General features: G+C 51.7%; 10 protein-coding genes across 10 annotated transcripts; 4 read left to right on the forward strand and 6 right to left on the reverse strand.

Annotated features, from left to right (window-relative positions):
- Positions 1 to 311: 311 nt before the first annotated feature.
- SCP_0402690 (DNA replication licensing factor mcm7) lies at positions 312 to 3081 on the forward strand (the record flags this gene model as incomplete). Its single annotated transcript, XM_027757007.1, has 9 exons — positions 312 to 360; positions 410 to 543; positions 593 to 652; positions 704 to 924; positions 975 to 1296; positions 1346 to 1916; positions 1967 to 2357; positions 2414 to 2957; positions 3016 to 3081. 9 exons carry the CDS (start codon positions 312 to 314, stop codon positions 3079 to 3081), a joined length of 2358 nt encoding a protein of 785 aa, XP_027612808.1.
- Positions 3082 to 3228: 147 nt separating this feature from the next.
- On the reverse strand, positions 3229 to 6085 carry SCP_0402700 (Protease KEX1; the record flags this gene model as incomplete). Its single annotated transcript, XM_027757008.1, has 5 exons — positions 3229 to 4096; positions 4148 to 4651; positions 4711 to 4814; positions 4866 to 5399; positions 5453 to 6085. The coding sequence occupies 5 exons, from the start codon at positions 6083 to 6085 to the stop codon at positions 3229 to 3231; spliced, it is 2643 nt and encodes an 880-aa protein (XP_027612809.1).
- A 308-nt stretch (positions 6086 to 6393) lies between these two features.
- On the reverse strand, positions 6394 to 10466 carry SCP_0402710 (hypothetical protein; the record flags this gene model as incomplete). The annotated part of the gene is made up of 11 exons (XM_027757009.1): positions 6394 to 6651; positions 6704 to 6845; positions 6894 to 7154; positions 7211 to 7536; positions 7592 to 7697; positions 7750 to 8069; positions 8121 to 8432; positions 8485 to 8621; positions 8673 to 8772; positions 8841 to 9943; positions 10004 to 10466. The coding sequence occupies 11 exons, from the start codon at positions 10464 to 10466 to the stop codon at positions 6394 to 6396; spliced, it is 3528 nt and encodes a 1175-aa protein (XP_027612810.1).
- A 159-nt stretch (positions 10467 to 10625) lies between these two features.
- SCP_0402720 (TAP42-like protein) lies at positions 10626 to 12064 on the forward strand (the record flags this gene model as incomplete). Its single annotated transcript, XM_027757010.1, has 6 exons — positions 10626 to 10718; positions 10773 to 10979; positions 11033 to 11200; positions 11251 to 11628; positions 11685 to 11836; positions 11890 to 12064. The coding sequence occupies 6 exons, from the start codon at positions 10626 to 10628 to the stop codon at positions 12062 to 12064; spliced, it is 1173 nt and encodes a 390-aa protein (XP_027612811.1).
- Positions 12065 to 12331: 267 nt separating this feature from the next.
- SCP_0402730 (GTP-binding protein) lies at positions 12332 to 13283 on the reverse strand (the record flags this gene model as incomplete). The annotated part of the gene is made up of 6 exons (XM_027757011.1): positions 12332 to 12393; positions 12452 to 12618; positions 12679 to 12790; positions 12841 to 12913; positions 12980 to 13100; positions 13177 to 13283. 6 exons carry the CDS (start codon positions 13281 to 13283, stop codon positions 12332 to 12334), a joined length of 642 nt encoding a protein of 213 aa, XP_027612812.1.
- A 290-nt stretch (positions 13284 to 13573) lies between these two features.
- SCP_0402740 (Methylenetetrahydrofolate reductase 2) lies at positions 13574 to 15933 on the forward strand (the record flags this gene model as incomplete). Its single annotated transcript, XM_027757012.1, has 11 exons — positions 13574 to 13657; positions 13709 to 13912; positions 13963 to 14008; positions 14062 to 14184; positions 14237 to 14392; positions 14446 to 14570; positions 14634 to 14822; positions 14875 to 15096; positions 15150 to 15521; positions 15580 to 15699; positions 15757 to 15933. 11 exons carry the CDS (start codon positions 13574 to 13576, stop codon positions 15931 to 15933), a joined length of 1818 nt encoding a protein of 605 aa, XP_027612813.1.
- Positions 15934 to 16101: 168 nt separating this feature from the next.
- SCP_0402750 (hypothetical protein) lies at positions 16102 to 17416 on the reverse strand (the record flags this gene model as incomplete). The annotated part of the gene is made up of 3 exons (XM_027757013.1): positions 16102 to 16763; positions 16820 to 16835; positions 16889 to 17416. 3 exons carry the CDS (start codon positions 17414 to 17416, stop codon positions 16102 to 16104), a joined length of 1206 nt encoding a protein of 401 aa, XP_027612814.1.
- A 314-nt stretch (positions 17417 to 17730) lies between these two features.
- On the reverse strand, positions 17731 to 18200 carry SCP_0402760 (hypothetical protein; the record flags this gene model as incomplete). The annotated part of the gene is made up of 3 exons (XM_027757014.1): positions 17731 to 17927; positions 17985 to 18059; positions 18119 to 18200. 3 exons carry the CDS (start codon positions 18198 to 18200, stop codon positions 17731 to 17733), a joined length of 354 nt encoding a protein of 117 aa, XP_027612815.1.
- Positions 18201 to 18963: 763 nt separating this feature from the next.
- Positions 18964 to 20761, reverse strand: SCP_0402770 (Pyruvate dehydrogenase E1 component subunit beta, mitochondrial; the record flags this gene model as incomplete). The annotated part of the gene is made up of 10 exons (XM_027757015.1): positions 18964 to 19051; positions 19103 to 19487; positions 19540 to 19648; positions 19758 to 19913; positions 19968 to 20041; positions 20101 to 20160; positions 20218 to 20236; positions 20296 to 20374; positions 20427 to 20653; positions 20711 to 20761. The coding sequence occupies 10 exons, from the start codon at positions 20759 to 20761 to the stop codon at positions 18964 to 18966; spliced, it is 1248 nt and encodes a 415-aa protein (XP_027612816.1).
- A 147-nt stretch (positions 20762 to 20908) lies between these two features.
- SCP_0402780 (Probable catabolite repression protein) lies at positions 20909 to 23217 on the forward strand (the record flags this gene model as incomplete). Its single annotated transcript, XM_027757016.1, has 10 exons — positions 20909 to 21493; positions 21548 to 21671; positions 21725 to 21762; positions 21816 to 22157; positions 22205 to 22293; positions 22345 to 22420; positions 22475 to 22645; positions 22704 to 22745; positions 22807 to 22980; positions 23041 to 23217. 10 exons carry the CDS (start codon positions 20909 to 20911, stop codon positions 23215 to 23217), a joined length of 1818 nt encoding a protein of 605 aa, XP_027612817.1.
- Positions 23218 to 23570: the final 353 nt, after the last annotated feature.

Here is a 23570-nt window from a genome sequence, read left to right on the forward strand (position 1 = left end):
GATTTGTGAAGTCGGGCCCTAAATACCAAGCCAGCCGAGTCACCAAGCCGAGGAGGCTGAGGACCAAGAAAACCTAAGTAATTAGGACTTAAGAGGTGAAGCCGTCTCCTGTACTTAGCAGACGAGATTGAAGGTTCGCTGACTCGCCTATGAAGTGACGAGCTTCAAGTTCGTCGCCGTGAGCATGTGACATTGAATCCTCGTGACAGGCGCCGTTATCAGTGTGACCGTTCAACGCGTCGCGTCGCGTCACACCCCGTTTCTGTCACTGTCTCTTCACCTCCCCGCCATCCTCACCATACACCGCCACCATGTCGCTGCCTGTCGTAAACATAAATATTGACTATGAAACAGAGAAAGGCGCGTATTGTCGTGCCTGATAATCTCTAACTAACGTCTGGATGGTCAGAACTCATCAAGAACTTTCTCTCGACTTTCAAGGGACAGGAGAAGGACTTGGCGCGTGGAATTGCGGACATTGACCTCGACAATGACGAAGAGATGCCCACCGTGACTGTGGGACTTAAGTACATGGTGTACTTGGTGCGTATTCATCGAAGGCCTCCGTGGATTTTGCTGAAGCAGAAAATAGCAACACATAGCAAATCGCGAGCAGGAAATGCTGATCATTGATTTGGAAGACATTGCCGAAGTAGGATTAGTTATTACTGGAGTAAGGTGGTACTTATCCGCTTGAATACAGCATGAGAAGACCGTCGCAGAACTCGTCGCGCGAATCCGTCTCAATACCCGTCGATACGTGACCTTGTTTAGTGAGGTTGTGGACAAGCTAATGCCAGTGCCAACAAAGGACATCAGTGAGCAGGACGAAGTGATCGATGTGATTCTCCACCAAAGAAGGGAGCGGAATGAGAGACTTGAGGGGGGTCAGGAAGGATTCCCAGACCATCTCCTGCGACGATAGTACGTCTGCAATACTACCTATTTTTGTTCTCAACGTTCATTCTTCAAAGCAATCTCTACTTCAAGCCTCTCCTGTCAGACATCGCCATGGCCGTCCGCGAAGTGCGAGGCACACACCTCGGCAAACTCATCACGGTCCGCGGCATCGTCACTCGCGTGTCGGAAGTCAAGCCTCTCCTCAGGGTCAATGCGTACACCTGTGATGTGTGCGGCTCTGAAACATTTCAGCAAGTCTCGAACAAGCAATTCACACCTATCTTCGATTGCCAAAACGAAAATGAATGCAAGAAGAACGGTATTCATGGTTCGTTGCATATGCAGACAAGAGCATGTCGTTTCAGTCCGTTTCAGGAAGTGAAGATTCAAGAAATGGTGAGTCGGCGATTCATCACTTGTACGGGGATACTTAATGCGCGCCCAGGCGGACCAAGTGCCTGTGGGCCACATTCCACGCTCTATGACAATCCATGTCCACGGTAATCTTACGCGCCAAATGAGCCCAGGAGACGTAGTACACATCGGTGGCATATTCCTTCCCATTCCATACACAGGCTTCCAAGCTATCCGAGCAGGACTACTGACAGACACGTATGTCGAGGCGCACCACATCCACCAACTCAAGAAGCAGTACAACGACATGGAGATCACTCCAGAGACCCGGCAAGCAATTCTCGAGTTGAAAGACGACCCCCAGCTGTACAACAAGCTTGCACAGAGTATCGCGCCCGAAATTTACGGGCACGTTGACGTGAAGAAAGCGCTGCTCTTGCTGCTGGTAGGCGGAGTAACCAAAACCTTGGGTGACGGTATGAAGATCAGGGGAGACCTTAACATGTGCTTGATGGGTGACCCTGGTGTGGCGAAATCTCAGCTGCTCAAATACATCTCAAAGGTTGCCCCCAGAGGTGTATACACCACTGGTAAAGGTTCATCAGGTGTCGGTCTCACTGCTGCTGTCATGCGCGACCCCGTGACGGACGAGATGGTGTTGGGTGGGTGCTGTTCCACTTCATTAATTATCAATTCCTGAACTTGCAACCAGAGGGTGGTGCGCTGGTGCTGGCTGACAACGGCATTTGCTGTATCGACGAGTTCGACAAGATGGAAGAAGCAGACCGAACGGCAATACACGAAGTCATGGAACAGCAGACAATCTCCATTTCGAAAGCAGGCATTTCCACAACTCTGAACGCTCGCACGTCCATCCTTGCTGCTGCAAATCCGCTCTACGGCCGGTACAATCCGAAGGTTTCGCCTGTGGAGAACATCAACTTACCAGCTGCCTTGCTCTCTCGGTTCGACTTACTGTTCCTGATGCTTGACAAACCCTCTAGAGACGATGATGAACGACTCGCCCAGCACGTCGCGTACGTGCACATGTACAACCGTCACCCTGAACAAGAGTTTGACTTGGTGGATCCCAATCTTGTTCGGTGCGTCCCGTTCATGTCTGGATATGCTCTCTCGCTGACCTGCATCATCGTCACAGACATTACATCGCCCTTGCCAGGCAGCGGCGCCCGACTGTACCCCCAGAAGTTTCCAACTACGTCGTCGAGTCGTACGTCCGCCTGCGCAAGCTATCAAAAGACGAGGAGGAACAAAAGAAGTCACACACCTACACCTCTGCGCGGACACTCCTCGGCGTCCTGCGTCTGGCGCAGGCGCTGTGTCGGCTCCGTTTCTCTGACCTCGTCGACCATGCGGACGTGGACGAGGCACTGCGATTGATGGAGGTCAGCAAGGAGAGCTTGCAAGACGACGACGACAAGGACCGTGATCAGGACCGGTCTGACGTCAGCCAGATATACCGGCTTATCAAGGAGATGTCGACAGATGTACGAGCGGGGGCGAAGGGTAAGCAGCGTAAGGGGCGCTCGCGGCGCATGGGTCGCGGTCCTGCAGGCGAACATGACATGGACGTTGATGATGAGGATGAAGACGATGTGGAGGAGCTGTCCATGGTTGAAATCAGAGCTCGCGTATTACGGAGCGGTTTCACTGAGGCGCAACTCATGGAAACCATCCAGCAGGTTCGTATGAGGTTTGAGTACTTCCTTGGAACATGACACTGATCTAAAAACCTTTTAGTACGAGGGCATCGATGTGTGGACCCGTGTCGCGAACAACTCGAAGCTACGGTTCATCGACAGCTGACTGCTCCACACTATGTCTATGTCGGTGTTCCGTATCATGTTCTCACTGTCAGACATCTGCTTTGTATGTGTTATCATCTGTATCGCATAAATACCATCTTTCCTGTGATAGATTAACGTTTTACAGTCGAATAATGAAGGTATGGTCCTATCGGGCATCCGAAGCATGCTCCCAACTACCGTCGCCGCTGCCACTGGCGCTGGCTGGGCTCTGCGGCCGCTCCTTCTCAGCTTCGTGGGGATCCGGCTCGTCTTTGTATCGTGCTGGCGTGATACCACCTGCTGTGGAAGGATCCTCGTCATCCAAAAACCCTGTGTGGAAGTTCCCAGGCGATGGTTCGTGTGCTCGAATGTTCGGCTGCTCCTCTTCCTCATCATCAGACACCTCTCCAAAGGCATCGTATAGTTCCTTTGTCCGCTGGCTGCCGCGACTGCGATTGACTCCGGGGATGGAGTCCATCGCAACGTCGTCACTCACAGGAAGACTGGTGTAGTTCGCTCTTCTCCGTACAGCGCGTCGCCAGAAGTAGACGCCGACGCCGAGACCGAATATTGCGACCGCGCCTAGGGCGATGAAGAACCAGATCTGGTTGGTAACCAGGTTGGACAGGTCTGCGAACCAGCCCTCGTCCGGTGTCGGTGTGGCAGTCGCAGTCGCACTCACGGTGGGCATCGCGATGTCGTCGGCAGGCTTTGAACTCGTCTGCTGACTGCCGGGGAAGGCGGGCTTGCTCGCCTCACCTTCGGACTGACCATGGTCTCCAGGAAGATGGTCGGTGGGTTTTGAATGTGTTTTGCTTGTAGGTGTAGGAACGGGTATCGTGGAAGTGGGAGCATCGTCTTGCAGAGGTGGCAAAAGACTGTCTATCAACGGCACCTCGTAGACCTTGATCCCCTTGCTCGGGTCGACGACGGATCCCCAGAGACTCATCGACCAGCCGAGGAAGGTGCCCGTTGAGTCTTCGTTATCCTGGTCTGATACTCGGATTGTCCAATCGCCCACCGGATCTTCACCCCTGCAAATACTGTCAGCAATGTGGCTCAAGACGTTTCAGATGCTTGCTCACCAATGCTTCACGGTCATGAACGTCCAGCCGGGGAACCCTGAACTAGCGGAATCCGCGAAACGCTTGGCAGCGAGCACACTCCGGATGCCGTGAGGACTAACCAACTCAACCTCCACATCGCCTCTCCTCACGTGGGTGATCCACACCTTCACCGTGATGTGCTCCAGCTTCTCGAAGTTGTTCTCCTGGAGCAGCACCTGTGCAACTGTCATAGTGCTCGAGACACCGCCGGGGACGATCCGTTCTCCACCCGACGTCAACTGGAACAGATCCATTGTACCATTCGCGATCTGGATGGTGGGAAGATCGATGTATGTCTGCGGCTTCACCGTCTTCCAGCTCAACGCAGCCTTGACGAACTCGTATCCGTTGAGACTGCCGTAACCGTACTTGTAGCTAAAGAGATTCCCTGTCGCGGTGCGCTCCCAATCCGGGTCATCGGCATTGATCTTCTGCCCAGTCTGGACACAGAGGTGCTGAATGTCCCGCCATGAGAGGTCAGGCCTACTCAGATAACACCACATTGAGGCCAGCATACGAATAAATGAAGCTTCAAAACGTACCGCGCTCCGAGAGCTAGAGCAAACACCCCGGCAGCGTTCGGTGCTGCAGCAGATGTCCCACCGTGCGCGTGGGAGCACTTATCCTTTCCACGGTCAGTTGTCGTCTGTAACGATCTTTTAGCCAGTGACCTCTGGGTACAACTCGAAAGACATACAATATGATTCCCACTACCAGACGAGTAAGCCACGATCAAATTCGCAGCACATGGCTCCGAATAGTCCGGGTGAAGCCCTTTGTAATCAACGGCAGCAACGGTGACTGAGAATATACTGTTTGTATATCCGTCGAAATTGCACTGGTCTGAGGATCTCCCGCCATTGCCACTAGCGAAAACGAAAACTGAGCCCTTGTGGTCGCGACCGTTCTGAATGCCGTTGGCAATCGCCTTCTTGATCAAATACGAAGGGCCTTCCATAGATTTACCGTCGTCCGGAGGTCCCCAGCTACATGAAAAGATGGACGTGTTCTGGTAGTCGTAGTTCAGTGCTGCAGCCTCGTCAATGTCGGAAACGGGACCAGATAAAATCCGCAAGCCGGCGACTTTGGAGTCATATGCAATACCAACTCCGCATATATCATTCTTGACAGCAGCTATTTGACCCGCACACCTTGTTCCGTGATGATCCTCGAAGAGTGTAGGTGTCGGTAGGTCTAAGTGGTCATTGAAGTCGTAAGAGCCGGCTGCGTACTGCACAAGATATTAGTATGCGATCTCGTCACAACTGGTCTGATGATACTCACGAAATTGTCAGCGAGGTCATTATTTGTGTAGTCCAGTCCGTCATCTACCAAGGCGGAGATCACGCCTTTACCTGTGTAGCCCATGTCCCATACAAGTGAAACATTCATCATATGCTGCGGGTATTCATCGTTAACAAGGTGCCATTGTCGTGGAAATTCAGGATCCTCGATTCCGAAATGCTGGGCTACCCCCCTTGACGTCTCCAAATCTACTACGGGTGGAGGGGGGGCGCGCTTGACGCGTTGCCGGAGCGTTTGTGGGGAGAGGTACTTCACAGCCGAGACAACACGTCTACTGTGGAGGGTCTCCTCTGACCTCGATGAGTAGTGACCTCGAGACCTCGCACGCTGCTGCAAAGTCTCGAAGGTCTCCAGGACTGGGTCGACGTGCCGTTTCCCAAGATGTGAAGGCGGCTTCTCTGTCCGCACAAGCCAATGATTCTGTAGCTCCCCGGCTTTCTCCACGACTTCTACTCCCAATGCGCCCACGCACTCGGCCAGCGAAGCACCCGCGAGCGGGTCGTATTCCATGACGTAGTAGTCGTGTGTAGCATAGTGTCGTCTCGCGGGTTTTGCGGCAAGGACAGACTCATAGACAAGGAGCGCGAGGATCAGTGAGACAGGAAGACGCATCGGGGGCGTCGCAGGACGAAGGTGAGAGGACGGAGGGGAAGGAGTGTTGGTGAGATTGACGCCGCCACTACGTTCTGATGTCTAAAGGGGGCAACAACTGTTTCATCACTCCGGTGATTGCACCGCATCTTGCACTTTTTGATTCGACGAGTCGAGTCTCGACGCAGTGACAATGGCGATGACTATTTGACAGTTCGACAATGGGCGGTGCAAAGGTGAGTGCGGGTAGGAAGAGCGATCATGCTCATTACGGCGATCGTAGCGTAAACAGGTGTAGTGTACAGAGGTCCAAAAACATGGCAAAAGGTTCATTTCTCCAACACTGCATGACGCTGCAGGACATAACCTCGAGCAGGAGGACCACGCCCATCATTCAGAGGCCACATGCCAACGGTCAGAGCTAGCAAAGGTGTGTCCGGCACGAAGTCATCGTCAAATCGTCGTCGAGCGCTCCCTTCCGCCTTTAACAGGTTCCCGAGGAGAGGCGCAAGGCGCTGAATAAACTTGTCATACGCAATTTCGTCCTCCCGAAAGTCAGCTGCTTCTAAATCCTTCAGTAGGGAGCCCTAAAAGTAAGGATCAGTAGAATGACATGCTAGCGAAAAGCAGGAAATAGACCTGTTCGTCGCATCCTGAAACGTCTAGACGATCGCCTTTCTCGTCCTCCACGCGCAAGAAAAATTCATACACTGGCTTCACATAGCTCTTGTCGTCCATCGCATCATCGCACTCCGCGCACCTCCGGTAGTCTTCCGCTAAACTGTTCGTTCACTGTCAGTAAAGCTCAGATAACACTACTTCCACTCACTCTTTGTCGCACTTCGTGCAGCGCAAGACTGTCCAGCTTCTCAGCTCGCGAGGGTAGAAGTCAACGATGCGGGCACAGATACGGAACAGCGTAGGACACTGTTCGTCGCACTCGATTTCTCTGATCGTCTTGAAGCCTTTCTCGCGGCAGGAGAGCTTGACAGGTGGCTTCTCTTTGCGTTGACTGGCACGGCCTGTGCGCTTGGGAGGCACCGCTCTGCCCATCTTGCGCGAATAGTCAACTTCCCATTCGGATTTACGACTGCACAATTCAATTGAACCTCAGGTAGTGCATGTTAGCCAACAACAACCACCCACCCGAGTAACGCTTTCAGCTCCTCGTTTGTGGGATCATGCGCCTGTAGTTTGTTGATCAATCGTTCGACACCTCCCAGACGTCCCGCAAGCTGCTCCGTTCCTCCTGAACGCGTCAGCCTCAAGTTACGGATGGAGATGAAGTCTCCCTCAGTAAGGTTCTTCGCAGTCTCTACCTGCGTGTCCGACCGGAGGTCAATGCGGACAATCATACCCTTGAGTGCAGACGCCCTCGGCGCCGTCGGGGCGATAGGCACCAGATCTGACCGAGAAGTGTAGTCTGTCACGAACAAGCAGGAAGTGTCACTCTTGTGCGAGATGTATACGATCTAGCCGAGATGCCAATGAGAGTCTGTTCTAATGCGTTAAGTTTTCTCCCCTTACCTCCACCGTGCATAGGAAGTGATGATCTGGTTTGATATCTTGGAAGAGTTGGTGAGTGAAGAGTTCACCATCAGCTTGGACTGCGGCTCCCCAATCATGCTTGCGTCTGACACCATCTTAGCCAGGGCGTTCGTATCACAAACTTTTGAGACACCTACTGCAACAGAGCCTCAAGGTGAGGTGCACCCTCCAGTACATCCTCGTCCAGTTTCCGCATCTTGTTCGCTTCCGAGATAGTCGCTTCCAGATAGCCTCCCGAGCTCACTTTCATCCTGTTATTGCCAAAGAACCAATATTCTCCAACCTTAATATCCGGCGCTTTCGCCGCGGCGCTATTCCACATCTCCATTTTCAAGACCCGGTCTGCCAGCTGCGGCGGACACCAGTCCCGCTGCACGGCGGTGAGCGCGGGGTTGCGTGTGTAGTCTGTGATGTAGAGACTGTACACGCCGTTGTCGTTATTGTATCCATGAAGCACCTGTCACCGCTGCTTCAAACATCGAGAGGGTCAGAGAGGCGTTATGCATACCTCTGCTGTGCAATCAAAGAAGCCCGATGGCTCTGTCTGCGGTGACGCGTCGCATATGAGCCTGTGCACCCTACTGGCTCGTCCTATTGGACCAATGATGTGGTGTATTGTGCCTGTTTCATCGCTCGATGTCCTGCTCTTCGAGACATCCTTCCACCAGTCCGCAAGGCGGGCGCAGTAGTGCATTTCCTCTTCACCAGGCTTGAAGGGGCTGGTCCCGGTCGTGGAATGTGTGCGCGGATCGAAGATAGCCCACGTCCAGCCTTTATACGAAGGTGCTGTACCGCATAGTTTACCCAGATGGTTATCTCCCTGAAATTGATAGGAACATCAGCTTCATAAGCAGTCAAATAGGTAGTCTTACTTGGATTTGCCTCAAGATGAGGATGTCACCTGTCTTAGGCTCCGGCAGCCAATTATTGGCCTTGGAGAAACAGTTGATCCCAGAGCCTGTCGTTTCGACATTGGACGGATCGACTATGATCACCTTAATCATGTTTTCTGTTAAGCACTCGGTGTTAGATGAGACGTAGCCGAGCACGGAGCACTGACCATTCGTGGCTGTCTTTGCTACTCTTCCGGCAATAGTGACGACACCTATCACATTTTGGGTTTGTCTTTCTCTGATCTCGCTGAGAGGAACGTAGTAGCCCTTCATCACAATTAACGGCGTGAATAACATAACCTCGAGAAGCAGATAAAGAAGAAAAGGAAACACACATTTGAGGTCCAGCAACCCGCCTTGGAGGCCGCAGAGGAATCAGCATCTTCGGAATTCAGAGGGGTAGAGCTAGCAGTTGAAGGGTCAATAATGTGGGAGATGACGGTTCTGGACGCTGGACTAGGGGTATTTATCGTGTTGGCAAGGGCACTTTGGACGGGAACGTTCATTAGTTGACTTGAGGTGGCACCATGGAGAACTGCACTATTGTCAGATGGTGCATCGCGGGTCTCTGAGTGACCAGAGAGCGTAGATACAGGAGGTTCTGGGGCGGGAGAAACACGGGTAGGGTTACTGATGTGTGTGAGTGCGGATTTGTCTGCAGGATCCACGACTTCGTATGTTATTGGCAGTGGTGGCGCGTTCACGTTAGCTTGATTTGTAGATACTGATTCCCCGGATTTTGTTGGAATATAAGACGCAGAGTCGGGACTATCACCAGGCACGAGTAAAGTCCTTTCCTTTCGAAAGGCTTTGAGCTTCCGCTCAGCTTTCTTGCGGGCCTTTTTCTGTTGCTTTGTCTCCTTTGCAATGTCCGCGTTCACATTCGAGCCAGGCCCTGAAACGGTGGGAGGGACCATCCGCTGTTCATCCTTGCGTTGCTGGGGTTCCGTGGCATCGTTCTTGGAATTGGCGGGAAGGACGATCAGAGAAGATGCCTGAGGACAGTTGGCAGGATGACTACCAGGCTGTGGCTTCGACTGTGGTTCTGCCACGGTAGTGGAAGATCCACGCTCTTCGCTTGTCCGCTTGGAGGAGAGACGGTCGGGTGAACGACGTCTTTTCGACCTGGTACTACTTTCAGAACCATTCGAACGCTCAGCGGAATCTTCGTTTTTGTTCATTTGTACCTCCGAGCGCGATGCGGGCTTAGCTGTGACAGATGAGGACGTGGCTAGGTTCTTGGAGTCCGCCACATCTGTTGTCGCAGACGGAGCTGTTCTGCTGTCCGTCACTGGCGGCGGAGGAACGGTGTGAGAAGCGGAACTGCTCGCTCTTTCCTGGTTGTCGCTTCCATCAATGGTAAATAGTGTCGGCGTAGAATACCAATCATTTGGATCCAACGGTTTTCGTGCAAAGGTCCTTGTATCTTCTTCGTCAACTAAGGCAAACCGAACAAGTAAAGTCTCTAAGCATCAACAAACAGAGTAGAAAATCTTACGTTTCCAAGTATTCACAACACGATTATTTTGAGCTGGATCCTTTGCCTTGAGAAACTTTACGATGGCGCCTTGCTCGTACGTCAACTCGTGCGAACGCCTTGCACCGGGTCCAGAAACCTTCACGCGTACTCCTTTGAGTGCAAGCTGAATGACATCTCCAATGGAGAACGTGAGCTGGCTGAAATACTTGGAACACGCTCCTTGGAAATGGATGTCCAATAAGGCACCGTCATTCGTAGCCAGCTGGATATGAGACTTTGCACTAAGCAGTGGCCACCTCATCTTCAATTTACCCTCCAGATATCCCTGTTCATCAGTTATATCAGCACGAAGAACCGACGAGTCTCTCTTTAAGCTCGCGTCGAATGGGTCATGGTGTTGCTCCGTAGCTGCATGTTCCGGTTCCTGTACTCGTGGCCGCTTCCTGTGACCGTCCGCCGACCCTTCAGTATTTCTTTTCATGATCTGCCTGGCAAATAATTGAGACAGATGGTTAGTGGAAGGCGACGTATCCAAACTCGACGAACGCGATTGAGTCAGAACGTGAGCGCGACGCGTACACGTGAATTTACGTAACGTGGCTGCTTAAGTGCGCAAGTCCTACCGTGACCACACCTCATCATGTCCGACATCCCTCTCTCCACTCTTTACCATCGCGGGCTCACAGCTGCGGCAAAAGCAGTCAACCTCCCTACTATTCAGGATGAAACTCAGGTACACCGGTCAATCTAACTCCATGCCGCTAACTCACCCTGAAGGAGACGGTAGGAGCTCTTACAGGCTGCACTGTCCGATCTACGGCTTGTCCAATCTCGCGTCGCGTCTCTATCACTTTTCAGCCAGAATGAATTGCTGTCCGATATTCCAAGCCGTGATCTAGTCTACCTGCTCCTTCCATTCATTCTGGCCGAGATACACGGTCGAGTGAGGACGACGGATACGGAAGAGCGCATGGACCAAGTAATGCGTGCACAGGTTAGCGCGAAGCCTATCACTCCTAGTTTCTTGCTACTAATTTCAGTATACAGAGTTCATTGCGCATATTCCTAACAACTCTAGATAAGCTCGAGGTCGTCCCTGAGTCGGAGAAGACGTTGTATGCGCAAAAGACATCAACAATGAACGATCCTGCGAAACGGAGGGAACTCAAGATCAAACAGTATCAGAAGGAGAAAGAGATCAGGTCGAGAATTCAGGTATGCATGCGACGTCTGCCGTATGAATGGCTCTCTCAGTCTTCCTGCAGGCAGTGCGCAAGCGACGCTACCAAGGCAGAATACCTAACGAGCCCACTTCAGACTTCGAACTCATCGCCTCTCTTCTACCTGACCCGTCCAAAGCGGCATCTGCTTCAGAAGATGACCCGGACACGGAAGATGTCCTCCGCCAAGCTACGCTTCTTCTCTTGCGCCTCACTTACGCAGAAGCACATGCTCAGTCGGAGAGCCTGGACCAAGAGCTCCAACTCTTACGCAGTGCTCCTCCCCCTCGGCCTGTAGAACTAGCCTCCGATTATTCCCGTCGCCGGAAGGAACCCCAGAGCGATGACATGTGGCGGTTAGATGCCCCTATACCATCTGGTGGACCAGACGGCAAGGGCCCGTTGTTGGATTCCAGCGGAAAGGTGAATCTTTGTCTTTGTACCTTACCGGTATGACGAGCCGACATTATACTTGACAGCCTCTGCGCCCATTCACCATTCTTCCTGCTTCGTCTGACCGGGCTCGTTTACAAGCAGAAGTATTCCGGCCGGACCATCGTCTGCCTACTATGTCGGTTGACGAGTACCTTGAGGTCGAACGTCAACGTGGTTATATCATCACCGGGGGCGGGTAAGTACATTTACATCTCACTGGATTAATCAGCCCATAACTATGTTAAGTAGACCCCAGTCGGAGGCGGCGCCCACGTCATCTGAACAACTTGCCCTCGACGCTGAAATGGAAGGCACGGTGTTCGCAGAACAGAAGGCGGAGGAGAAAAGGCAGAAGGACGAGGCGTGGGCTAGATACACCGATACGCATCCCAGAGGTGCAGGTAACACCATGAACCGTGGCTGAATATGGGTACCGGGTTGTTCCACTACTGCGAGAATGTGTATGCTATGTAGTTTTAGTATCGTGCTGAATGGCAGTGAATTGTTTTCGATAGCTGTGTCCTCAACTTCACGTCAGACAAACACAATGCATTACACCTACGGTTCTAAGCGTTAAGAGTAACAAATAAAGGATGGTATCTACAGGTTTCCAATTTGCAGCAACACCTCACCTACAAGGAGGTGGAATGCTCGCCTAAACTTTTGCCTGCCTGAACGACTGTATGATAACTTAACATTGACACTGAGAGGCATCCGGCACTTCGTTTTGTGGGGGTGCCGTGACATCAATTTCTGAAGAGACGGCGTAAGTAAGACATAACGGTAAGGCGCGACCGAGTATCCAACGTACTAGTGTTTTGCGACTCTGTCACCTCCGTCTCCTTTTCCATGCCGACAATCTCCATCGCGATCTTCTTGAAGAGGCTCTTCACGTTGTGTCCCGCTTTTGCCGAAGTTTCCATGAACATGATATTAAGCTGTGCTGCTTTGGCGTTGGCCTCCTCCAGCGTAACTTCCCTATCGTACCATGTGATATTACGGCCGTAAGCTGTGAGACGACCAAGGGAGAGGACTGACCGTTTGTCTGACAGGTCGGCCTTGTTGCCAACTAGTACAATAATAACGTCGTTTCCCCTTTCTGACCGCACGTCGTCGATCCATTTTGATGTGGACAAAAACGACTGGCGATCTGAGGACAGACGAAATCAGGACAGTGCTACCTCACGGTCAGATACTCACGCGTAATATCAAACACGACAATGGCAACCGAGCAGTCCCGAATATATGATGGGATTAACGACCGATATCGTTCCTTGGACGCGCGCATACATGGGTCAGGGCCTCGCGCGGTGAGCACCATAACGAACTGCTCACTTACTTGGCCAGCGGTGTCCCACAATTGCAAGCGCACAGTGCGGTCTTCCAGGTACATCGCCTTGCTCAGGAAGTCAATGCCTATCGTCGCCTGGTACGTGTTGTCAAATGTGTCGTACATGAATCTAATGCGGCAGCGCGAGACACGTCTTCGTGAGCTCCCTAGCACTGCGCACTTCAGATACGTGGACTAGAGTATACCTTGTGATTAGACTGGTCTTCCCGACACTCTGATCGCCCAGTAAGACAATCTTGCTGCGCTTCAGTGGGGGTGACGAGAAGTCGGCCGTTATTGGTGATGTAGCCATGGCTGGATGACTTTTCTGAGACCGCAGATGTACAATAATTTGAATTCAGTCAACGCAGAACGCGGGCGACAATTCAGATAGGCTATTATGCGCCTCGGGAAAGTCGAGAGGGATGGGAGCTCTCAGTGCTGGAGTGGTGCGTCGGTCCCGGTCAGCAATCATGACATTTTGCCTAAGGTTATCGGCCACGTGCCAGTAAAGCCGATTAGATTCAAGAAGAAAGGCTGCCAGCCTGAGTGAGTCGGGCGCGCGTCCGTCTCGTCTCTCTTGCTGAAGCGTTCTCTCTGAGAATGAAGCTCACAAAGAAGATCGCCGAGCACAAAGTGAACAGACCGTTCTATACTTTAGAATTTTTCCCTCCTAAGACCGAGCAGGTGAGCGGTATGCATCCGTCTCGGTCGCTCACTCAATATTTCTGGCACCAGGGTTTTGAGAATCTGCTCGCCCGAATCTCGCGTCTCGTTTCTCTGGACCCTCTCGCTATCAGCGTAACGTGGGGTGCCGGAGGTACCACGAAGGAGCGCAGTCTCGACCTCGCGGGAGTTACTCAAGCCGATCATGGCGTTGATACGATCCTGCATCTGACATGCACGAACATGCAGCAGGGTATGGTTGATGATGCATTGAGGGTATTACAGGAATGGAATAACCGTCAGATGGTATATTGATATATCAACAGGATGCTAAACAACGTGGGATTGAGAACATACTAGCTCTCCGAGGAGGTACTGCGCCCGCAAAACCTTCTGTGGAACGCTTTGTTGATCGTATCATCCAGATCCTCCGAGAGGGGAAGAGTATTGGATTCCCACAGACCGCAGGTTCACGCATGGTGCCGATCTAGTCTCGTACATCAAATCTTCCCCGGAGTTTTCCTCTGGCTTCTGCGTTGGCGTGGCAGGTCACATCTCCCTCTATGGATATCGTTTACTCGTATTCACAACGGATGATAGCATACCCGGATGGGCACACTGACGGAGACATCGACAATGATGGAGAACTAGAGTTCTTGAAAGCGAAAGTTGACGCCGGCGCTGACTTTATCGTCACCCAGCTGTTCTATGATGTCGACAACTTCCTGCGCTGGGTGAAGAAGGTCAGAGCGAAAGGTCAGTATTCGGTCTAGGTCTTTACGCGTTGTAACTTGTCTCAGACAACGCAGGAATCAGGGTTCCTATCATTCCTGGTATCATGCCCATGCAGACTTACGCGTCTTTTCTGCGCATGACGAAACTCTGTGGTACTCGTATACCAACTAGCCTCATGGCCGATCTTGAGCCCATACGTGTAGGTTGCCAAGCCTGGCTACCCTTCTTTTCGGTGTTCAGCGTTATTTTCTCCCTCACGCAGCACGATGATCAGCAAGTGAAAGACTACGGCGTGAAGCTTGCAATTGGAATGATACAGAAGTTGACGGAAGATGGAGACATTCGCGGTGTCCACTTCTGCACTCTGAACCTTGAAAGGAGTGTGTATCGCGTCTTGGAAGGTTTGGGATGGACAGGTACTAGCCCCAAAATCACCAACAAGCTGATTACAGTATGACCGTTGCCTTTTCTATCAGGGTTTATCTTATGACTGAGATTCGCAGGACATGCCTACCGCAGAAAATCCGGAGCTCATTGTCACTGCCCACTCGGCCACCGATTCCGCTGCGAATTCATTGACGACCGGTGTGCCTCTTGAAGTTGAGGCAGGAAAGGGTGAACTCAACAATGCTTCTGCATGGGATGATTTCCCTAATGGACGATTCGGCGACTACAAGAGTCCCGCCTATGGTGAGACAGATCTATGGGGGAGCTCGACGATGTCCGTACGTACACTCTTCACGTCTTGTGTTTCGCGTTTAACTCAATACTCCCGTAGCGAAAGCAAGCCCTTGCGCAGTGGGGTCATCCCAAATCGTTGGAAGACCTTACAGACATCTTTGTGCGCCACCTGCACTCCGAGATCGCTACGACGCCATTCTCCCCTTCACCTCTTAATCCGGAGTCTCTCATGATTCTGACTCAGCTTGAGAAACTCACTCGTATGGGATGGTGGACGGTTGGGTCTCAACCTGCTATCGACGGTGCCAGCTCGGCAGACAGTGTCGTCGGCTGGGGTCCCCGAGGAGGTTACGTGTATCAAAAGAGCTTCGTTGAGTTTTTTGTGGAGAAGACCGACCTTGAGAAAATCAAGAGCAAAGTTGAGACGGAAGGGGGAGGTTGGGTTAATTACTTCGCCGGAAACGTCCAGGTAAAGCTGTTCCCATCAGCATGACTGAGACTGTGTGTGACTCACTTCCTCTTGTCAGGGTGAATGCTGGACCAACATGCCTGACGATGGGAGAAATGCCGTTACGTGGGGCGTCTTCCCTGGTCAGGAAGTCGCGCAGTCGACCATTATTGAGAAGGAGTCCTTCCTCTCGTGGAAGGTCAGTTGCCAGATGATCGGTGGCATCACGGTCGATTGATACCTTTCTGCATCGTAGGACGAGGCATTCTCAATATGGGTGGAATGGGCGTCATTCTACCCGCCAGATTCAGCTGAGAGAAAACTGTTAGATAGCATTCTTGATCAACGCTGGCTCTTGAGCATCGTACACCATGACTATACGAACCCAGACGCCTTGTGGACGTTCTTATTCAAAGACAGTCCAGATACTTGAATATCTAAATTGCATCTCTACCATCATACTTCTGCAGGACGTCTACCTCTACATTCGCGATGCAAGTAGCATTGAATGCCTGAACTTCGATCGGCGTGGGATCATTCTATTGAACAACGTTACAGGGACTTGAATATCATTTGCGTCACCAGTCACCCGCGCGAGCCGTCAGACCGCCTTGTACGCCATCACCTCCCACCTCTCCAGTAACCTCGAAGTGAGGAGAGCTGCTTCCCATGACGTATAGACCATCTCTTCCCGCCATCCTGGGAGACCCCATCTGCGCACGAATGCCATCCGTACACCAGCGTCTTCTTCCAGGTCCCGGACGTACGCGTTCAGAGAACTTGCTTGCTGTTCTGAGACGTTCCGCACGGAATGCACGATGAGCGGCATCGAACCGGACGTGATCAGATCTAGGACGTAGGATAATGATGCGAACAGTGGAGTGGTTGTGCGTACAGCATCGGACGACGTCGATGAGAGCTGCTGTGAGGTATATGTGTTCCGAGAGCCCCGATGAATGCGCTGACGAGGAAGAAATGGAAGTGCAGTCAGAACGAAGGACGAGCTCAGGAAGGAGACGGAAGTGCAGCGCGCGGTGAAGTTGATGGAGATGCATGATCCTGGACACAGAGCTGTTTGCAACGCGCGGACGAATGCTTCAAGGTGCAGGTACGGGACCGTATCAAGGGATAGTCCCCGAGCAGGTAGGAGCGACACAGCTTCAGTTCGTGTACCGTTGAGATTGTGGAGTGTCTGAGTAAGTGACGACGTTTTGAAGGACGAGCTCGAAGGCGATGTCTTGCGATCACTGATGAACTGTGAACCTTACGGCGTAGGATTACAGACATCAGTTGAACAATATGCGCATATATCCACTTACCAGACCATACGAATGACTATGACAGATTATCTCCTTCGTGCATATGTTAGAAACGAACAAGTGACTCACGTAAGATTTGATGAATGAGAAGTGAGATGCGGCGATCCAACCCAGGACGGTCGCCCACCAGCTCAGTTCCACTCTCAAGACGATCAGCCAGTCGTGGACTCGGAGGGTGCTTGTTATTAGGGAGGGTAGATCAAGTCCAGTATCTCTAAGCTGCATTTTCCCGGCAACGATGTCGTCAAGCAGCTCACGTAGCGGCAGGCGAACAATGTTATTGCCAGAAGCAGCTGCTCGCCGGGCAATAGCGAGGTATGCAGCCGACCAAAGTGAGCATGTAGGGGTGACAAGAAAGAGGATCGCATATAGGGCCTGTCGGCGTCGGGCTAGCAAAATATCCGAATCACGAGATGACAGGGAACATAGTATGGCAGTCAAAACTGAGACTAAAAGCAACACGACAGCGAGAGTGTGAACGGGTGACATGCCGTTTTTCAACAAGCACCATGGAAGGGATGGGGGATCGATACTATGACTGTTGCATTGGAGTTTCATGTTGTATGGCACCGTGCTTGAGACTTTGAAGAAGTCCATCTCGCTGTAGCCCAGTCGATTATAACGAAGGCATCGCCACAGGCCACGACGTTGAGCACATGCGCATGAGAGTAGATCCAGCTCACCTGTCATACAAACAGAACAGAGATAACCAGTTGTACACACGCCGAGACTAAGTATTGTGGGCCAGGATTTGCGGTAGAGTTGCGGCAGACTGGATGATGACGGCGCGACGTTTACCCAGCCGACCAGGTGCATAGCCGCTTTAGGCAGGTGAATCAGTTCGCCCACACAAATCAAGAAACGAGAGCATATAATTAAAATTCGCCAATTGCATCAATAAAGAAGCATGGTCAGACCGTTGCAGTCGGAACAGTATCAACAGTGGTCTTCTCCCAAAAGACTGCACCATCTCTGCCTGCCACAGCGGCAGCAGTACCACCGACAGTAGTCTTTTCCCAGAAGACCGCTCCATCTCTGCCTTCTATAGAAGCAGTCGGTATAGAAGTATCGACAGTGGTTTTCTCCCAGAAAACTGCACCATCTCTCCCTGAAGAATATCGCCGACCTCAAGCACTATATCAAGAAGAGAGGCGAAAGTACACACTGAGAGGGGCGCGTTTCATATCATGGGAGAATTCCCTGTTTTCGATTACGCCCCGCCGATCCTCCAAAGCCATGGCTAGAAGACGGGCTCATGTTATAACACATTTTTGGCGGTCAGAGAGTTGTGGTAGTTACCTCGAGAATGATCGGGCTGCACTGTCAGCGTGTATAGCATCACCAACACAAACGAGAGAAGAGTTTGCACAGCGGAACGCATAATATCGATGGCGGTAGGCGGACGTTAGTAATAGGCTTGAGAGACTCCACTGGAGATGAGGGGTTGTGCTGCTTGAGCAGTAGACTTGGATGGGTAGGCTCTTTTATATCCTATGAGCCACACCACTCTTATAATCGGAAGCGTCTCGCATAATTGGGCGCTGGTCCCTGGATGAGAAATCCATGCCATTACAAAGAGCCTGCGACCTATGGGCACTGTATACAGGGAGTTCGACGTGTTTCAATCTTTGATATCCCTATAACGGAATGCGCCACATTCTGAGTTGTACATCATGTCATTGGCCGGTACTCACCTAGCTAGTGACATCCAGTGTTCCCGGATGCCCGAGCGCTGTCCGATTGAGCTCAACATTCAACGTTTCAAAATTTCGACTCTTAGTGCAAGGTCAATTATCCATCAAGCAAACGGCCTTGGGCTGCACGGTGATTACCCGGGCATGCTCAATCTTGCCCGACGAAAGTGATCTTGACGCCGGTAGTGTCGCTGCTGTGTAGCGGAAGTGAGGCAAGCTAGCTGGGTAGGAGACAAGACGATCTGAAGCCGAGTACAACCCCGAGGCTATCCCGAGACGGTTGGAATAGTTCAGAGAGTGTACTTCCAGTACTCCGACCGTGTCGCCATCCAAGGGTAACTGCTACATAGAGAGCATAGGGAGAGACGCTAGTAAAGCATGGACATCTGTACATCCAAACGGGAGTAGAGTTACAGGTAATTCATGAGCGGGAAAAGCAGCCACCAGGTATCAGTAAGTCAACGTCTCGACGATAGCATCCAAGATGCGTATCGAATCCGGCATATAGAACTTCTCGTATTGCATTGGAACGGGTGTGCTGGAAGAAAACGTAAGTATTTACACAAACGAAGGATGACATTCAACTCACTCCCAACCAGTGACCAGTTTCACTGGAGCGTTCAACTTCAGGAAACATCTCTTCTGGATCTCGGAGCTGATCTCTGTACCTACGCCACCGGTGCGTCCGGCCTCGTGAACAATCACGAGTCTGCCGGTGCGCTTTACGCTTTCCGTAATTGTCTCGACGTCCCAAGGCAAGATCGTCCTCAGGTCAATCAGTTCCACCTTGGTTGAGCGAAGAGAGGCAGGAACGAAGGGGGTGAGAGACTCCGGAGGAGTCGCCAGCATGTGGAGCGCTGTCTCGCAATGATAGAGCGGTGTTCCCCAAGACAGCAATGTCAGATCGGATCCCGAAACGAGGGTTTCTGCTCGGCCAATTGGTAGCTGATAGTCGTCTATGGGAACTTGTTCCACTGTACCATTATGAGATAGAGTACCACGAAGATATACACTTTGAACACATACCTGTCGAACGGTACAGGATTTTAGGCTCCATGAATATCACCGGGTTTGGGTCTCGGATCGATCCTAACAGGAGACCCTTTGCTTGAATAGGAGAGCGAGGAATTACGACCTAATGATTGACGCGCTCAGTACCGGGTAATTATCCACTACAGATCAGTAGCATGCAACTCAGAGCCCAGAGTGATGGAATTATTTTTAAATGGAATGCATCAGCATACCTTTATACCCGCGGCGCCCATGAAGAACCCTTCCGGACTCTGAGAGTGGTAGTGACCGCCATGACCGACCGCCATGGATGGACATCTGATGGTCAGACCTCCGGCTTGGAACTGACCGTTGGATCGGAATCGGAACTTGGCGGCCTCATTCACAATCTAAGACGAAGAGGCTTGTGCTCGAACCATGATTGGTTTGAGTAAAGCGCATACCTGGTCGAAAGCCGGGAAAATGTAGTCTGCGAACTGAATCTCAGCGATTGCCGTGTGACCCATTGCTGCAAGACCTATTTTTAGTGAAATTCCTGTCAGGATTTTCTATGGCAAGTTAAGAGTCGCACGAAACCTATTCCAAACCCTGCTATTCCTTGCTCCGTTAATGGTGTATTAAATACCCGCTCTCTGCCTAGTCGAACGGCGTAAGAGTGCATTCTTGACTCTCATTATTTTGTGACAGCCTCACCAAATTCTTCGGCGAGGCCCTGAATGTGAGTAGTCGGCATTTAGAAAGCCTCTCGCTGCAAAGCGCCCGGTCACTTACCATCGTGCATCGGAAGACTCCACCGAATGCTACATCTTCCCCGAAAACGACAGCAGTGTCATCTTTCATCAAGGCGACACTGTAGCAAAGAGCATTGTATGCAGTGCGACGCAGCGAAAGAATAACACTACCTCAAACCGTCTCGCACTGCCTGATACAGGTTCATCTTCCGCGTCTCCCGACCTGCGACGATGTCCCTCGTCGGACCGGACGCGTCTTCATCCGCCCATTGTATTCCTGGAGTACGAATAGCAGAATCGCGACCTGACCGCAGGAAGGAAGAGGTCGCTATTGAGGGTAGATGGCCACCGGCTGGGAGAGGCTCTGCCGCGGTAGACTGCCGGCGCGTGCCAGAACGCTACGTCGTAGATGGGTCAACATCACATCTGAATGTGTTGAGAAAGATATGCCGTACGTAGAGAGAGAAAAGGAGCGAATGCTGTCTGACACACTTGTGGGTGAACATAATCGTCGAGTAACCAGGTACGCGCGTTGAAGAGCACTATCAGGATCTGACTCCGGCGGCATCATCTTCCCCAGATCTCACTTACATGCCAGCACCATCTCATCTCCCCCGCCAGCCTCAGTCCTTCTCCAGCTTAGCCCATGAAACATGGAGAATGAGTCCACATTCGTTGCTCCCGAAGGTGTCTACTCAGTGACCGAGGAGCATAAGCCCGGCTCATTCGGCCAGCATCCCATCACCACCGCCCCCATTCTGTATCCTACACGAATCTCTGCTGTTACCGTCAGATTCCCTGCCACCAAGTCCAATTCACAGGGTCTAGCGCAGCTCCTTGGGGGAGGGAATCGAGAGAAGGATTACAAGAAGGAGAAGGCTGCGCCCGCGAAAGAGCGGGAGGACGGGCTGAGTGTCTCCAGCAGCGAAACGCCAGACGAAGGCACCTCTCCAGATGTCTCCAATACCCCCGTTCCCGACAGCGCTATGTCCACACCTGCTATGCCTCATGAACAGCTCAACAATATCTTTTTTCAGACACCGGCTGGATTAGGGAAGAAGAAGACCTTTGCTCGGCCAAAGCATAACATGCGCACAACCTCGTCAACGTTCATCACTCGTGTGCAGAACACGGACAATCTGACAAAAGGTCTCCACTCAAAGCAGGGGGAGACGAACTTTGTATTTTATAATTTAGCGAAGAGCTTTATTTGGATGGAAGCTGGTTCCAAACCCAAGGTACATCGTTTTTTTCCCCTTGGGTCACGCGAGAAGACAATTCATGAAGACCAGGAACCACTTGCACGTGTATACTTTTCAGCATACCCCACCTGCCACGACGTAAACCTGACAACGGTATCACCGGAACGGATAGATGTGATCATAGGTTTCAATACGGGAGATCTGTTATGGTTTGGTGCGTATCGTGAAATTTCCTTGATCGTGGCTTTGTAATGTTAGCTTCGATAGACCCAGTATCATCACGTTACGGCCGACTGAACAAGCAAGTATGTAATGCATTGCGTGAGGAAATTCCACTCTGACATACAGGAATACCCAGGGTCGCATATGCAATTCCCCCTGCACTGCTATCCGCTGGGTGCCAGATTCGCCTAACCTATTCCTAGCCTCACACGCGGACGGTACCATTGTCGTATACGACAAAGAACGTGAGGATGGTGTATTCATGCCGCAAGAACCCGGAGCGCCGCCGTCTACTTCGTCAGATGGGAACTCTGCTAGTTCTCATGGAGAGTGGAATCCCCTCGACAGCATATTTGTGACAATGCCTCCGTGGCATCCGGTGACTGTTGGTGGTAATCTTTCCAGCGGCGGCAAATCTGAGAAAGAAAAAACTGCAAAGAATCCAGTTAGTCATTGGAAGGTCTCCCGTAAGGGTATCGTAGGCAAGTCTGACGTTTTCGTCAATGACCTTCTTTGACACCTTAGTCAGACTTTGTGTTCTCACCAGACGCTAAACTCGTCGCAGCCATTTCGGAAGATGGCTGTATGAGAATAATTGATACTGTTACAGAGCAGTGAGTACTATGACATCGTACTTGCATCTGCATTCTCATCCTTGGCGCAAGGCTTGTTGACTGCTATGCCTCATATTTTGGTTCTCTCAGTTGTGTAGCTTGGTCGCCAGACGGCCGATTCATTCTGGTGGGCATTCACTTTGATTTTGGGGTATTATTGAATTGAGAGCCGAGAGTGTAGACCGGAGGTCAAGACGACTTGGTTACGATCTTTTCCCCTTGGGAGCAGCGTGTAATTGCAAGGTGTCAAGGACATTCTTCTTTCGTGTCTGCCTTGGCCTTCGATGACATTCGTTGTGATGGCCGAACGTATCGATTTGGCAGTGTCGGAGAAGACAACAAACTAATATTGGTTGGTACTATGCGTCATCGTGGTCATCTGATCGTCAACTTCTGAACGTACTCTTCAGTGGGATTTCTCCAGCGGCGCGCTGCATCGCCCTAAGCTACACGTAAGTCATGACGAGTCAGTTCTTACTGTATTTATTATTGAATCCACCGTTTGTCGTTCAGACTGCGCATCACCAGCGACAGTCAATGACGTCCAACACATCTCTTGCACTTCGCCGGAGAGGAGAATCAACGCTGTATCTTCCACCCTCAGGCGCGTTCGGCGGGGATTCCCCCTTGCCACGCTACCATCCAGCCCCGTCCCGCAACGAGGTGGCAGTCGTTCAGCCAGTTGTGGTCAGTTTTCGCTCATGCACTTTCGATGGTCTTCCTGTTGACATCTATCGTTGCATTTAGGTCAAGCACATTGGGACCGACATGTTGACTGACACCACCTTCATCGGTCGTGGACTACTTACCGCCACCAAGTTAGGCCACATCAAGCTATGGATACGGCCCCTGGCCGTTCAGCCGCGTCACCTGAGAACTCAGAGTACGTACAGAAGGAATTCTCAGGTGGATGCTGTTCTTTAATGTCTACGTTTATTCCTTACGCCACGCGCTGTATGATGTATATGCATTCTGTATAATGGCAGTGTACAGTATTCCTCGTCTTGCCAGCCTGAATATGTACGTAGGCCACTTGCAGCTACCGGCTTACTTGTTACTTAAGATAGCTCGACTATAGCGTTATAATACACTGGTCGTTCAACGTTGAACATACAGACGGGTCGACTAACCGGAGAGCATCCGGCACCGCGGCGCGGTACTTAGACACACTTCGCTCGACGCTGATCCGGCAGGATCTGCGCATCGCATTCGGTGGAGATTGAGCGAGAGCACACACGCACGCACTGCGGGCCCGATCGGCATGAGCCTGCAAAACG

This window comes from Sparassis crispa (genome assembly GCF_003851025.1).
Source record: "Sparassis crispa DNA, contig_000003F, whole genome shotgun sequence".
NCBI classification, from domain to species: domain Eukaryota; kingdom Fungi; phylum Basidiomycota; class Agaricomycetes; order Polyporales; family Sparassidaceae; genus Sparassis; species Sparassis crispa.